Source organism: Pyrgilauda ruficollis, unplaced genomic scaffold (genome assembly GCF_017590135.1).
Source record: "Pyrgilauda ruficollis isolate IOZ18807 unplaced genomic scaffold, ASM1759013v1 scaffold20, whole genome shotgun sequence".
Lineage (NCBI taxonomy): Eukaryota > Metazoa > Chordata > Aves > Passeriformes > Passeridae > Pyrgilauda > Pyrgilauda ruficollis.
In genome coordinates, this window is record NW_024519207.1 from 6,270,725 (window position 1) to 6,284,659 (window position 13,935).

The 13,935-nt window shown below is 41.6% G+C and overlaps 1 protein-coding gene across 1 annotated transcript; it reads right to left on the reverse strand.

The window, feature by feature from the left end:
* Positions 1-334: 334 nt before the first annotated feature.
* Positions 335-13,929, reverse strand: RGCC (regulator of cell cycle). The gene is made up of 5 exons (XM_041466990.1): positions 13,828-13,929; positions 13,495-13,671; positions 4,105-4,212; positions 2,577-2,639; positions 335-935 (listed from the first exon to the last, which is right to left on the reverse strand). Exons 1-5 carry the CDS (start codon positions 13,862-13,864, stop codon positions 928-930), a joined length of 393 nt encoding a protein of 130 aa, XP_041322924.1. The 5' UTR covers positions 13,865-13,929; the 3' UTR covers positions 335-927.
* Between the last annotated feature and the right edge of the window lie 6 nt (positions 13,930-13,935).

Genomic DNA, 13,935 nt, shown 5'->3' on the forward strand with positions numbered 1-13,935 from the left:
ATGGAAAGAATCAGGTTCCTTGTAAAAGCACAGGTTCACCTTCCCTCTTTCAGCACCACACTGATGGCCAGGAAGTCTTTTCAGAGTGGTTGACGGTTCCAGAGCCAAGGGCCTGGTGTCAGAAACACCCAGACACAAGCATTGTCTCCGTGGTACAGGACCTCCACACCTTTCAACTGATGGGCCTCAATGTCTGACCTTCCAAAGAGCCAGTGCTCCGTGTCAAATGGTCTGAGAGTTTAAAACCAGTTTTACATAGGGTTTAAAATAGGTGTTATTGCTCAAATGTATAGTAAGTCAGTGTTATTTCATTTGTATTAACACAAATCTGAAGTAACAGTTTGACCCAATTTATTATTTTCCTGACTGTATTAATTTTACAAAGTTCTTATTTAAGCAACCACATCCAACTAGCATAACAAATTTTGCCTAACAGGGCAAAAACATACCATTATCAAGATATTTTAAAGCGTATTGTTTTCAATAAGAGTTTAATTTGTACTTATATTTCAGAGTTTGCACATTCATAGGAAGCTTACAGACATCTGGATTCCAGTTCAGGATTTATTTGCATACAAAAATATATTATAATGGAGAGAAGCATTAAAGTTTTCAACTGTATAAAATTACAAATATATTTGCATAAAAGCAACTTTAAATTAAAACTCTCAAGCTATATTTCAAAGCAAAATATAGCTCTAACATTTAAGTTATTCCATCTGCTGCAAAGTAAAAAAAAACAAACTCAAAACCACCCAAAAAAACCCAAACCAAATGTTGCCAGTTAAATACTTGTAGGAGTTCACAAACGATATGTTCAGAGGGTATCTTGAGCAAAGTTAACAGACAAGGGCAGCAGTTCCCACTGATTGATGTCACTGATCCTTCAGAGGACATTCACATGCAAGCACAATGCTGAAATTCATTTCACATACCTGAAAATACAGAACAAGAAAGATCACTAAGCTCTCTTTTAAATAAGACTGCATGTTGTTGACATATCAGACACTTGCCTATGTCCAGCTTGCTAGACTGCCTGACAATCCAAATTATGGCTTTTTTTAAGTTAACATGAAAGCTGAAATGCTGGTGTGCTAAAAAGACAAGGCAAGTACTGTTCTAACAAGTGCATTATGCTTGAAAAGGTATCTGTACAAAGTTCTGTGTAACCTCAAGTATACACATGTAACTCCTCAAAAATGTGATGATAAATAGCAGATGGAAGTTGGACTTCTTCCTCACTGTACAGTGATACCATACAAATGAAACTCTGCTGAGATGACTGGAGATTTGTCTAGTTGGGATTAAAAAAATCGCACCAAAAAAAAAAAAAAAAGGCACAAAACCACTAGAGCAGGTGGTAGTTCCTGCCTTCACCTTTGATGTACTTTGCAAGGGAAAAATAAAACCTACGTAAAGCCCCTTTAGAGCTGCAACATGGCTGTGCAAGATACAGTAATGCAAATATTTGCCAGTTTGGGATACAAAAGCCTTCAAAAACTCGGATTTCTTTCAGAAGAGTGGTCAATTAAATTTCACTGGTAAAGATTAAGTTAGCTCAAGCTTACTTCCATGACAGAAGACAGGAAACTAAAAAAATGTATTTTAAACACAAGAAGTGAAACCAGGATTAAGATACAAGTAAGACAGCAGGGAAGCAGGAAGCTCATAAGGGCATCTGTCTTGAATTAAGTCCATATCTTCAAGAAATGCAGGGAAGAGAAAACACCTAATGACTACACAAAACTCTCAGTTCATAGTCTGAGAGGGCTTTGTTTATGCTTCTATTAAGGTCTAGTCCTACAGCTTTGTTGGTTAGAGCTCCATAACCTAGTTCCATATAAAAAACCCTCCAACCTGAAACACAAAAGAAATGGTATTATGTCCACTACAGAAGAGGAAGAAGCAAAAGGAACAGGTAGAGTACATGGTTGGCAACAGGTGGCCAGTTTTTTGGTTGTTTTTCTTTAAAAATCATAATGAAGAATTCATTACTGTAGCTGAAAGATACAATTTCTAGATAGTGGCAGAAAAAGTGATCCAAGTTCCATTCCTGGCAAAAACAAGCACAAATAGGATTTTGACATTAAGTCAACAGATACAGATATCTGCTGTTTAATTCTTGCATAAAGCAAAGTCCAGAACAAAAAGGTTTTTCCTCATCTAAGGATACTCCTCCAGTTACTTAGCTTTATAATGAAGAAATAGATCACCAGTTTTTAAACTGAAATTTAAGTGTTTAAGAAACTGATGTTTATTTATTCATCCACTGTCAAGGAGGGGTGAACTGCAGCTGCCTCAGAGGTGGGACCAAGGGCTCATTGAGTTCAGCCTTTGTCACAAAGGATAAACTGCATGCCTTGAACATTCAGGCAAAGTCTGAATTTAGTCTGTTTTACCTTCTTATCCAGATAATGATCCACAGGACTAGCAAACTAAAAGGAAGCGACATTATATGAAATATTTCTATTTTTCCTTCCCTCTCTCCCTATACATTGGCTTTCATTGGCTCACTTGTTACACTCTTTGTAACAAGTTCCAAGTGAGATGCAAGCAACTAATAAAAATCTACTTACTTGCTAGTGTTCTGTCAAGATCAGCAATGAAGTCCTCCAGCTCTTTTGTGTCTCCAAGCTTTGCTGCAAAACAAGGGTCAATACTGATTAGACATGACATGTTTCTCTGGCTAGAAGAAACACTAGAAACACACAAGCCTCCAAATAATTTTCAGGGGTAGCAAACATGCTGTGGATTATCATCAACAAAGTCCAAAAGCACTTAGAGAACAAGGGAGACTGAGCTGAAATTCTATCTTTGATAGTTTTCTACTTAACAGAAGCAACACAAAGCAATACTTTATGTAATCTCCTTAAAAAGAAGGGCAGTGAAGAATAAAAGATACATATCAACAAATCCATGTCTTGGCTACTGTGGCCATCTTTCCCGTTTCTGCGCTTCAGATGTTGCATGCATGGCCCTAATCAATCCCTGTGAGCTCCCAGCCCTACTCAAATCTCAGCCCTTTAAAATCATGTCAGTATCACAGGTTTGCTGTGCTGCCAGACCCTTTCATCTTGGTCCATATGCTATAAATGTGGAACCAAACATCCACCAAATTTTCCACTCCTGGCAACACCATTGGTTCCACTCAATATAGTTTTACTGCAAGTTGCTTCTTTGTCACATGTCTGTGGTCTTTTCCAAGCCAGTTCCAACTCTTTCTGTCTTCTCATCTAGTCCTTTAGTGTAATTCTTCACCAAATATTTCCTGTCAGTTTAACTGAGCTCTTTTTTTGCTACTTCACAGAAACTGTTACTCATTATTTCTCCTCAATGTCCCACTAATTGAAAAGATTTGATTTTTTGTGACTGGTCACTGTGGAAAAGATATGAAAGCACAAAAGGCTATTGAACATGCAGCATGTAGTACAAATGTATGAGTGTCCACTTATTGATATGTCTGCTCCAGAGTTAATCCAAGTTAACCTGAATGAAACACTGTCCTGGGAAGTCAGATCAGCTGCAAGGCAGAAACCTCTTTGCAACAGCATAGCTTCAAAGGAGGAAGGAGCTGCCAATACATGGCTTGTATAAGCACTGTGTAATTTCCATATGGATTTGAACAATTGTGTTAACTTAAACAGCAGCACATGGCTTCAGCGGAGTCCCTCTCCCTACCCCGGCATCCAGGCTAAGCATTTTCATAGAGAAATGGGACACTTAAGCCACTCAGTTGCTTCAATAAAGAAGTAACACAAGTTAATAATTAATCCTTATCAGCCAGAAAACTACATTTTTTTTTAGTTCAGTGTTTCAAAACCAGAAGACTTACCAGGAAACCTGAAAGTGCAGATACAGAATGCTATTGCCATTTATAATCAAGACAACAATACTTGGATCTGTAGTGTGCTCAACAGAAATCCTTAGTTTTGTTGACATTAAAAAAAAAAAAAAAACAATAATCCAAAATCAAAAAACATCAACAAAAACACAACAAAGAAAAAAACCAAAAAAGTCCATGCAAGCATGTGAATCCTGGCTCCCAACAAGAAGCCCATATGATTGAGGATTAGGAAGAAATGCCAACAGTTAAAATTAAGATACCTTTACAAGGAGTCACTGAAGGGGATGGCAAGCTTGGAGTAGATGCAGTTGAAGAGTTGAGCTTTTCATCACTGAGACTGAAACTATTTCTGTAGAGGGAATCTGCACCTGTAAAAAAGCCATATCGTGAAGTAAATTTGACACCTCCTGAAGTTTGCAATATAATTGAAACCCCAAATGCAGCCTTTCCTGTACAGACTTCAAAGTCTGTAGAACTCAAATTTAAAGTCTTCAAAACCAGAAAAGGGAATAAATAAACCCTTTATTATGTGAAAGCTGCTGCTCCCACCCCTACTGTTAAAAAGAAAGCAGGCCTAGGCTCAATCCTCACCCCCAATAAGGAAAGCTTTCCCTGAAGTCAGCACCATTTGAAAAATTAGACAGAAATTACAATTATCCCACATCAGCAAAATTAGATCTGGTAGGATCTCCCCAGTTCGCAATATTCTGGGAAATTCTGTTATCTAAATTTTTCAAAAGTTACCAAAAAACCCTAAATAGAGAGCTCCAGGGCAAGGACAACCCCCCCATAATAAAGAATATATTTATGTTGTCCTTTATCCCCAAAGCAAGTGCACCCCTTTCTCCATACATTACTCTGCTGCTTTAGGTATGGTATGTTAAATTCTTTTATTCTGTGACTCTCAAAGTTCATGAAGCAGTACACTGGTACACAAGATATCCTGCGATCTTATTTTAGATGAACTTTCAAAGAAAGCCTTATATGCCCTGGAAAGGAACAGAAAAGGCCCCAATACCATTTTGATGTTCTTGTATTTTAGAGGAGGCCTTAAGCTCGAAAAGCATCAAAAAGTATCTTTATGCACAGGGGCACCCCAAGTATTAGTCCTGGCTCCACTGGAAGGAGGCATTGTCATCCTGCTGGAGACTCTGAAACTGCTGGTCCTGCAGTTTCAAGCCAGTGACCTGAAAACTGTGCTTCTACAAAAAGACACCATTGTGATACAAACATGTCCACGGTCTCCATTTTCTTGGCACATTGCCTAGGACATCAGTGATTTGTCTTAATATGTGGGGTGGTGACTACCACTGCTTGCCACTGAGGCCAGCAATTCTGCTCCCTGCAGCACACACAGCCCTTGTCCCTGGAGCCACAGCCTGGGAGGGGGCTCCACTGCAGCACCAAGGCCACTGAAGAGAGAATTGTCACACTTCCTTGGACACCTGTCCCATTTGCTGTCCCAGGAGAGGGCTGCTTTAGCTAAATTAAGGGTGATACTTGATGCATTGGCAGAAGGGGGCAGGAGCACAGCTTGCTTTGCCAAGATCTACACATCTCCATCTCCAGGGAAGGTCTGGATGTCTCCAAGAGCAGACACTGAGACCATCCTCTTGCAGACCTGCACCTCAAGGTCAGCCGTCTTTGGGAAGAAGAGTGTGTGTCCCCAGCCACCTCCTCTAGCCTGCTGTCCTTTCCAGCACAAAAGCACCTTCCACAGGAGCATACAGGCACAGTGACAAGCCAGGCCAGACAATTGCACCTACAAAGCCTCTCAGATCTCTCCTCAGCCATAAAAGCTGATTTGTTTGCTCTGTGCCAGCTTCCAAGCTCACCTCTGTTACAATACACACTGAAAAGGCCTGGGGGAAAAGCCTCAACCTGGAATACTTTCCTCCTTCCCATGCATTGTGGCCCACCACTGGGCTGCATTTGCAGTTTCCTCTGCCATCATCTCGGATCCTGTTCTGGCAAACACACATGGCCCACAGCACCACAAAATGTGAGAGATGATGTGACTGACATCTCTCACCTGGGGCTACTGCCACCTGGTCAGCCACCACTCGGTATTTCTTGTTTGTAGACATGGGTGTAGAGTTGATGGCTTCTTCAAACTACCCACTAATTGCAATCTCTTTATCTCCACTCTTAAGAAGTGCTGTTCTCTCTAAACTTCAGCAGACCAAAACCAAGCTAATTGAAACTTCAAATACAAGAAAGATTCCAATAATACAATGCAGAATTGAGATACTTTTAAAATGGCTTATCTTTTTTCCCATTTTTCTATCTAAAATTATCTCCTAAAAAAACAGAAAAAAAATTTCAAATAACCTAAAGGTGAAATAAATCTGGTAGTGCTCTGCAATGATGTGCGCCACCAGTGCCGTACTACACCAAATGAACCCTGTACATTAACTGATACTTTCTCTCCACTAAAGGAGAGAAATTTCCTCCGAAATCAGTTTACAGTTTGCTAAGGCCACATTTTTCCAGCCAAGATGAAAACCCCAGTGACTAAGAAACACAGAATGGAAAATTCTAGCTGTTCAGGACAAAACCCCTACCGTCACCAAAAGCCCAAGTAACTTGTAATAGCTGACACAAACAGTGCTGTAGCCAAGACTGTAACTCACTGAAACACTGACAGAACAAACCAAAGATAAAACACTTTTCAGCCTATTTATTTGAAAAGAGGACAACAAGAATTTCCAAATTAATTAATATTTTAAAGATTTTACAGCTAATTGAATTAATAAAAAATTAATACATACAACTATGGTTATAAATCTGAGTATACTTTTAATGTGAACTCTCTGATACAAACATCCAGACACCAAATACAGCAAGATTAGGTTGACATCAGAAAATGGAATTTCATACTGGCTTCCACAAACGTTGTGCTGGGAAATATTTACAATTGGACAAAGATAAAATATGACAAAACTGTTGCTTTAAATTTCTGAATGTTTTTCTTTCAGTTTCAAAAGGTGAAATGTTTTCACATAACAATGTTCTCTTCTGATGGTTTGCAATAGTTTCAGGAAAATATCAACATTTATCTTTCTCATAGCAAAAATATAGTTTAGCTACTGACTGTGGCTTATTCATGCCACCAAGCATCAGAAATTCTAGAGATGTGAGGAGGAATGCACTGACTCCACCAGCAAGGTCACCACAACTGCTGAAAACAATGTGCTGTTAAAAAATACTTATGACACACAGCACAGAGAAACATCCTCTTTGGCAAAGTGCGGCTGTAGGGCAGAAAGCTCTGGGAAAAGGACACTTCAGTCTTTGCTCTCTACCAGCTGCCAAAGCCAAGATTTGCTCATTCACCTCCAATAATGTCCCTTAGAAGAGTTCCACTGCCAGGCAAATACAACATCCCCTGCAACCCAACAACCAGGGGCTGATGCCAGGGATCTCATTGCTGCTGTCCTCCCTCACCCAGCTCCTTCACTCCCACCACAAGTTTGTAATTCATTACCTATTTTCCACTTTGTACATTGATTGCTGTCCCCGTGCTTATATATAAACTATGCCACTTCAGCTGTTTAAAAAATAACAGATTCCCTCTATAAAAAAAAAAAAAAAAAAAAAAAAAAAAAAAAAAAAAAAAAAATCTGAGAGTTTTGTCAGTGAGTCGATTTGCATCAGTCAGGCTACACTGCAAAATTAGGGGGTAGGAATAAATATGGGTGAATTTTACTTTGGCAAAGTAATCTGTAGTTAGTATAACTCTACTGTTCCAGCATATGGTTAAACCACAAACTAAACCATGGCAACACCATGTAAATACAGAAATGTCCCCATGAAATGAGCAATTGAAAGGCTCTCAGCAGTAATGGACTGAAGGAGGACAACCTCAAACTTTTCATTTTAAAACAGGCAATGGAAAAATTCAGCTGTGTAGCTTCTTTAGTATCATGCTCTTTCTAGTACCATGGCTCAAGATACAATTTTGAAGAGCACTGGAGTTGGTAACATTTTTACTGCAGTTTTCAGTGGGGAAAGTTTTAGGGGAAAAAGTTAAAGCACATCCATAAAGCTTTCAGAGAAAAGCTTCACAAGTCCACTCAAGTGTCTACAAATCATGAATTCATTATGAAACAGTAACTCAGCACTTAATGAGCAGACCACACAAATAATTCCTAACAGAACACAGCCTACTTGCTAAAAAAAAAAAAAAAAAAAAAAAAAAAAAAAAAAAAAATTTGAAACTTTGTAATGTCACCAGCAGAAGTGAGAAATATTAATTATACAAAAAGCCTGTTTCAAAATGCTTATGTTTCAGGCCCCCAAGGACAGTGTTTATTTTTATCATCATCACAGCTACACTTGGCTGCATTGTTTATTTTTGCGGGGATTTTGCCTAGCTAACAAACATCTGTTCCAATACTGACCAAAAAATGACACCTTTTCTCTACTGACACATCTAAGCACCATTATTTCAAATCCCATAGCTACACAAAAGTGATCCAGGAATCTGAAATCCAGATGCACCAGCATGTTTTCTCATTATATACAAAGCTTACCTTCCCACTCCCCCCCAAGCTTACCAGCTATGAGGCAGTTTCCAACTCCAGCCTTCCCTTTACTAATCTTCCTTTCTAATAAGTAAGAGCAATGGGTATGCTGGAGTGACAAGCACAGGAAATCTCATGAAAACTGTATGTCTCAGCACACTGAAATACCTGTAGAGAAGGCTATGTACCTGAAACTTCCAAATTTTTTCCCCCTTGAGGATATCAGTAGTGTAATAAAAATTTATTTCTCAGATTATTTAATAAAAGGGACTTTCTCCAGAAGAGTCTCACTTCACTTTTTTTCATTAGAAGCATTTTATTGTCTTGTTTGAGACAAGCCATAGGAAGTTCACAGGCACAATCTACCTCCTTTTCATGTTACAAGACTGGCATTTGCTGCAGAGACCACAGGCTCATCCACTTCACATCCTGTCTCTCACACCAGCTGACAGCAGATGCCTGTAGAGGAGCTTCAGAGTGGTGCAGCCACACACTGATAGCTGCAGGATGAGCTCTACCGAGTTCTCCCAATGCACACACCAGTCTCTCCTGAGACACCAGTGGCATCAGCCCAAGCAGTCCTCAGTGGCCCCATCCCTCCTGCTGGGATGCCATCAAGTTATTTTTGAGTATGTGAACTTTTAATATCAATAATACCTTAAGGCACTATCTTTAACTGTTCATGAAAGAAATAACACCTCATTTCTCTGAAACACAGTAATTTAATTTGACTTCCCCATACTGGTGAGTTAGCAGTCACTTTCCTAATGTCCCTTAGGATTCTCCAGAAGACTGTCTTATCCCCACCCAAAACATCTCTTTTTTGCCTGACAGTCCCAGGCTATTTAAGCATTTGGAAAATATTTTACACCTTAAATAATTTCTGTTACCTTTTTCTTTGCCTTGTTTATGGTCACATATCACAAGACTGACAATGTAAACAATGTAAAAGTGTTTCAGGGTGAGTGCTGCAGTACTAACAGGGGCTGATGCTTCATCCCTGGATGGCCTAGGCATTAACATGAGCACAAGGAGACATCCACAGCCACATCCATGGAAACATAAGTGCTGACTATGTGTTAAAAGATCCTGCTTAACCCCTGCACCTGCTTGACTTTAAAATCATAAAATTAAGAGTTCTAGATGCACACAGGATTTCTTTCTTGTGTTTAAAAGCCATGAGGCATTATTCAGAAAACATTTCTTTATCCCTAAAAAATAACAACAACAAAGCACTGCTGGCTGTATGAGCACAAGAAGTGAATTGATGAATTTATTTTGCAATGCTTTTAACAGAGAGGCAGGAAGCTGAACCTGCCTCAAGAAAACATGGAGCTACAAGTGTCAAACATTTCTGAGAGCAAGACAACAGATTATGATATAGCTTTCCAGTGTTACTGTAACTTGGCCCAAGAAACACTAAAGCACTTCCCTTCTCAACCTCTCATAAAGTCCAACTTCCATTCATTATGCTAAGACTAAACTTGGAAGGCTGTCCTGACACTGCCATAAACTGTGCTGTGGGCATGCATTTTACAGAGGCAAGCCTGCACTCTCCTTTGCAAGCTTATTCCAACACAAGGAGACAATGCTATCTGTAAGTTCATTAGTACAGCTGCAGCTACATGAGTGGCTGCTGCCAGCACAGCACTCTCTAGCACAAATCCTCCTTTATCACAGCCAAGATATGCTGTGAAAGCAAAGAGTTAGAAAGTATTCCTCAGCTCAGAAGCTCCAGCACGATTAATAACCTAAAGAACGAAGCTGCTGGGCTCCAATTCGTTTGAATGCATCAACTTGAAACATAACTGGTACTCACTCACAGTCCAGAAGCTCTGGAACGCTGCAGTAACTCAGCAGTTGCACCATGATTCCCAGCACTGACCCACTCAGCTGTGGTGGTTAATGCAATACCCGTGGGCCGGGATCATCACACACATCTGCTCTCAGAGCCTCTCTGCTACTGCAAGGTCTAGAGTCCATTGTGCTACCTACAAGGCTCAGCCACAGCCAAGCCAGACCTTGTCCAAAGATCATTTAGTCAAATGACAGGACAAGATGTGGGAGAACAAAGTACTAGTGCACCCATTTTTCATTCAGTCTTCAAAATCCTACTTTTTCTCAAGAGCCAGAAATATGTAATATAAGAATTTAAAATAGTATTTTTGGAGCTAGCTCCCTTGAGAGATTTTAAGGATAACAGAATATTTTTGGGATTAACTGCATTGACAGAGATCTTCTGTAAACTTTCCTGTTAAATTAAATGGGCTCATGGTCATGGCAGAAACCCCAGGAGAGGAAAGGCTTCCCTTACCCTACTAAACAATATTGTTCAAGTACGACACCTTGACATCTGTTGGTAGCTTCTCATGAAACTGAATTTAAGGCTGATTCAGGGGCACAACTGAAACAAACACTTGCAACAGTTTAAAATGTTTCCTTCCCTTACAGTTTCATCCCTGAGTGGAAAGCTATCACTGCAGGAGTGGCCAGAAGATCTGTATCTTCAGGCACACCACATCAGTTAGGAGGATTAAATCAAACAACAAACTACAGATAGCACTAAAACACAATAGTCTGAACTGTTCTATACACACATGATCAAGTGTGCTTGAAATAGTCTTGGCACTGGATAACAAGATTTTGCAAAGATGTAAAGAACCTTCATTAACAAGACGATCATTCAACCTACCTGCAGGCAATATGGTTTTTAAAGATTCATGTTATCAAAACTTACTCTTTCAGCCCAGTTACCCCTTGATTCTGCAGTGGTATTTTAACCTAACCCTTATCACAGTAGGGGCAAGGTCATGAATTCAGCACTATGCTGGCTAACACTAAATTAAAGAAATCAAAAGGAAAATAAACTCAAGAAATACTTGAGTTTGAACTGAAAGAACCTGGGTAAGTAGGCAACTCCCTGCATTTATTCCTAAAATAGATGTAGGGAGTGTAGCTGGATTACATCAGACACTAGAGCCTGTTTTATAAAAGGAGCTCTTCATAAAGCCACAATTCCTCTCCAATCCTACCATAACTTCAAAATAAAAAGGTGACTACACTGAATGACTCCTTTAGGAAGAAGTTTTTTACCAGGTCTTTCCTAAGCCATGAGCAGGGCTGGCTGGTTTTGTTTCTTTTCCCTTAAATGTATCCTCATAAACTCTGGTTTCTGAGGATAAGCCCTCCTGGTCCCTCACAGGCAGTGATTTCCACCTCTTCAAAGCCACCTTTCACACCAATGGAGCATCACCTTTCATCACCAAGGGAGCAACTCAGGCATGGGACTGGAATGGAAAGCTTGACAAGTTCCTCATACAAGACCTTTGAGGACTTCATATAGAGCCATCAAACCCTGTGTATCCTACTAACCCCACTACTGTCCTCAGCCTAAATCCATGTGGATTGGCCACACAGACTTTTATTTTCCAGATCTTCCTAATATGCCTGTTTACATGAGCATGCTGTTTTCTCACCAGGCCTTCTGCCCTGCCAGAGAGCACTGTCATCTTCCTCCAAAGATCCTTCTTGTCAATTCTAACAGAACAATTTTAAGCAGTTTTCAAGATTTAAGACTTTTGAACCACAGCAGACTGTCTGTCTGTAGTTACTTAGCATTTCTCCATACAAGAAGAATAAGTTCCAGATTCTGGGTTGGGGTTTTTATAATTTTCACAACAGTAAATTATTTCACGCTATCATTACAAGTGTCTCAATTGTGAGACACAATAAGCGTATGTGAGAGGTTAACATCTCACAGCAAAGACTGCACAAGAAATATAAGCACTAGGGCAGCCAGTTTGACTCAGTAAAGGCAGATTTCACCTTGCACACTCTCAGCCATAGAAAAGAAATACATTCAGTCTAAACTGGGCACACAGTTCAAAATCCTCCTTGGAGGTAGAGAGATTCTAAGGAGTCCTACACTCACTACATAATGAAACAGAAAAGTAGCATCTTGATTCATGTACTTCCACAGAAAAAACCCAAGGGCAGTGCTAGGCAAGGTATCCAAGTTCAGGGCAGGTAAAACAATACCTGTCAACAAAATGAATTACATCCATGATGATGAAATAAAGGGCTCTGATAATCTGGAGACTCTATGCTCTCACAGCTCAAGTACTAGGGAGATAGCATTAGTATTTAAGCACTAAATCAACAGAATGGCACCTTAAGTCCCTGAACTGATAAAGAGGCAGAACAGAAGTTAGAGCAGCAGTCTTATTGTAAATAGCTGCCAAACAAGTAAATTTCATCAAGCTTCCCATACAGTTAGGAACTTTAAAAAAAAAAAAAAATGGCCAAACCAAACACAAAACCCAAATCAACAAAATTGGTTGTATTCTGCATTTAGCAGGACTTATTTCTAAGAAAGTAACCTAGTGTTCTCAAAGAGAACAGCAGTTTCCAGCCTCACTATCTGGAATCTGGAAAGATATTTTATCTCCCTGATTAGTAAAACCAGTAAGAGGGGTTGAACTTTTTTCCAAATTAACTAGAAAAAATTTAGCTCCAATTCTACGTTTTCTTGCTCCAAGTAGCTTTCTACCCTTCCTGTTCCATATTCTGCACATACCATTCACATACATCCAGTGTACTTGGGCACAAGGTAGCTTAAAATCAGCACCTCTGAAACAGTGATAACACTGTCGTCCACCCAGGTGGACGGACAGATGGATGGCCATTCTTATAACGGGATATCTCGGTGAGTTTCCAGCTGCTGTGGAAAGCACATTTGGGCTCGCTCGCTCTGTCCGGCTGATGCTGGTTACCGAGACACAGCGGACAGTCCCTGCGAACCTAAGACACACGTTTCACTGCAGATGCCGGGACGTCCCGGTGTCCCGACCTTCTCCCAGAGACCGCTCTTTAGGCTCCGCTCCAGCAACTCTCCCCTCCGTTGAACACCAGCGAGTAAAACCAGCGGGGCCAGACTATGCACCCCTGCACTTCCAGCCCAGAAGGTGAACCAGAAGGCACTGCTTTTACAGAAACAGGCAGGTTCCCGCCTCGCTCAAAGACGGCGATGTGCTGCTTTAGCACCCGCTCTGGAGCGCCGCTTCCCGGCCGCCCCCCGCCCCCAGGACCGGCACAGCCGGCACGGACGGACCGACGGACACTCACTCTCGGAGTCGCTGAGGCCGCTGCCGTCGCTGACGCTGGCGCTGCTCCGCCGCTTCATGCGCTCCAGGTGCTCGCCGTAGAAGAAGCGGCGCCGGCCGGCGGGGCAGGAGAACTCGGCCAGCACCGCGTCGAACTCGCCCAGCGCCTCGGCCAGGCCCCCGCCGTCCTCCCCCGGCGCTGCCGGGCGGCGGCAGCGGCGTCAGGACCGGACCGGACCTGCCCGACCCGACCCTGACCCCGCCCGCCCCCACCCCGGCAGAGGGAAAGGGAGGGAAGAGAGGGGGAGAAGGAAGAGAAGGGGGTCCCGCCCGCCCCTCAGCCCGCCGCTCCCACCTTGCCCCGCCGGGCTCTGGGCTGCCGGAGACTTCATGGCGGCGGCGGCGGGCGGAGATGCCCCAGCGCCGCTGCCGCCTCCCGCCGCCAGCCTGGGCGCCCGGGCCC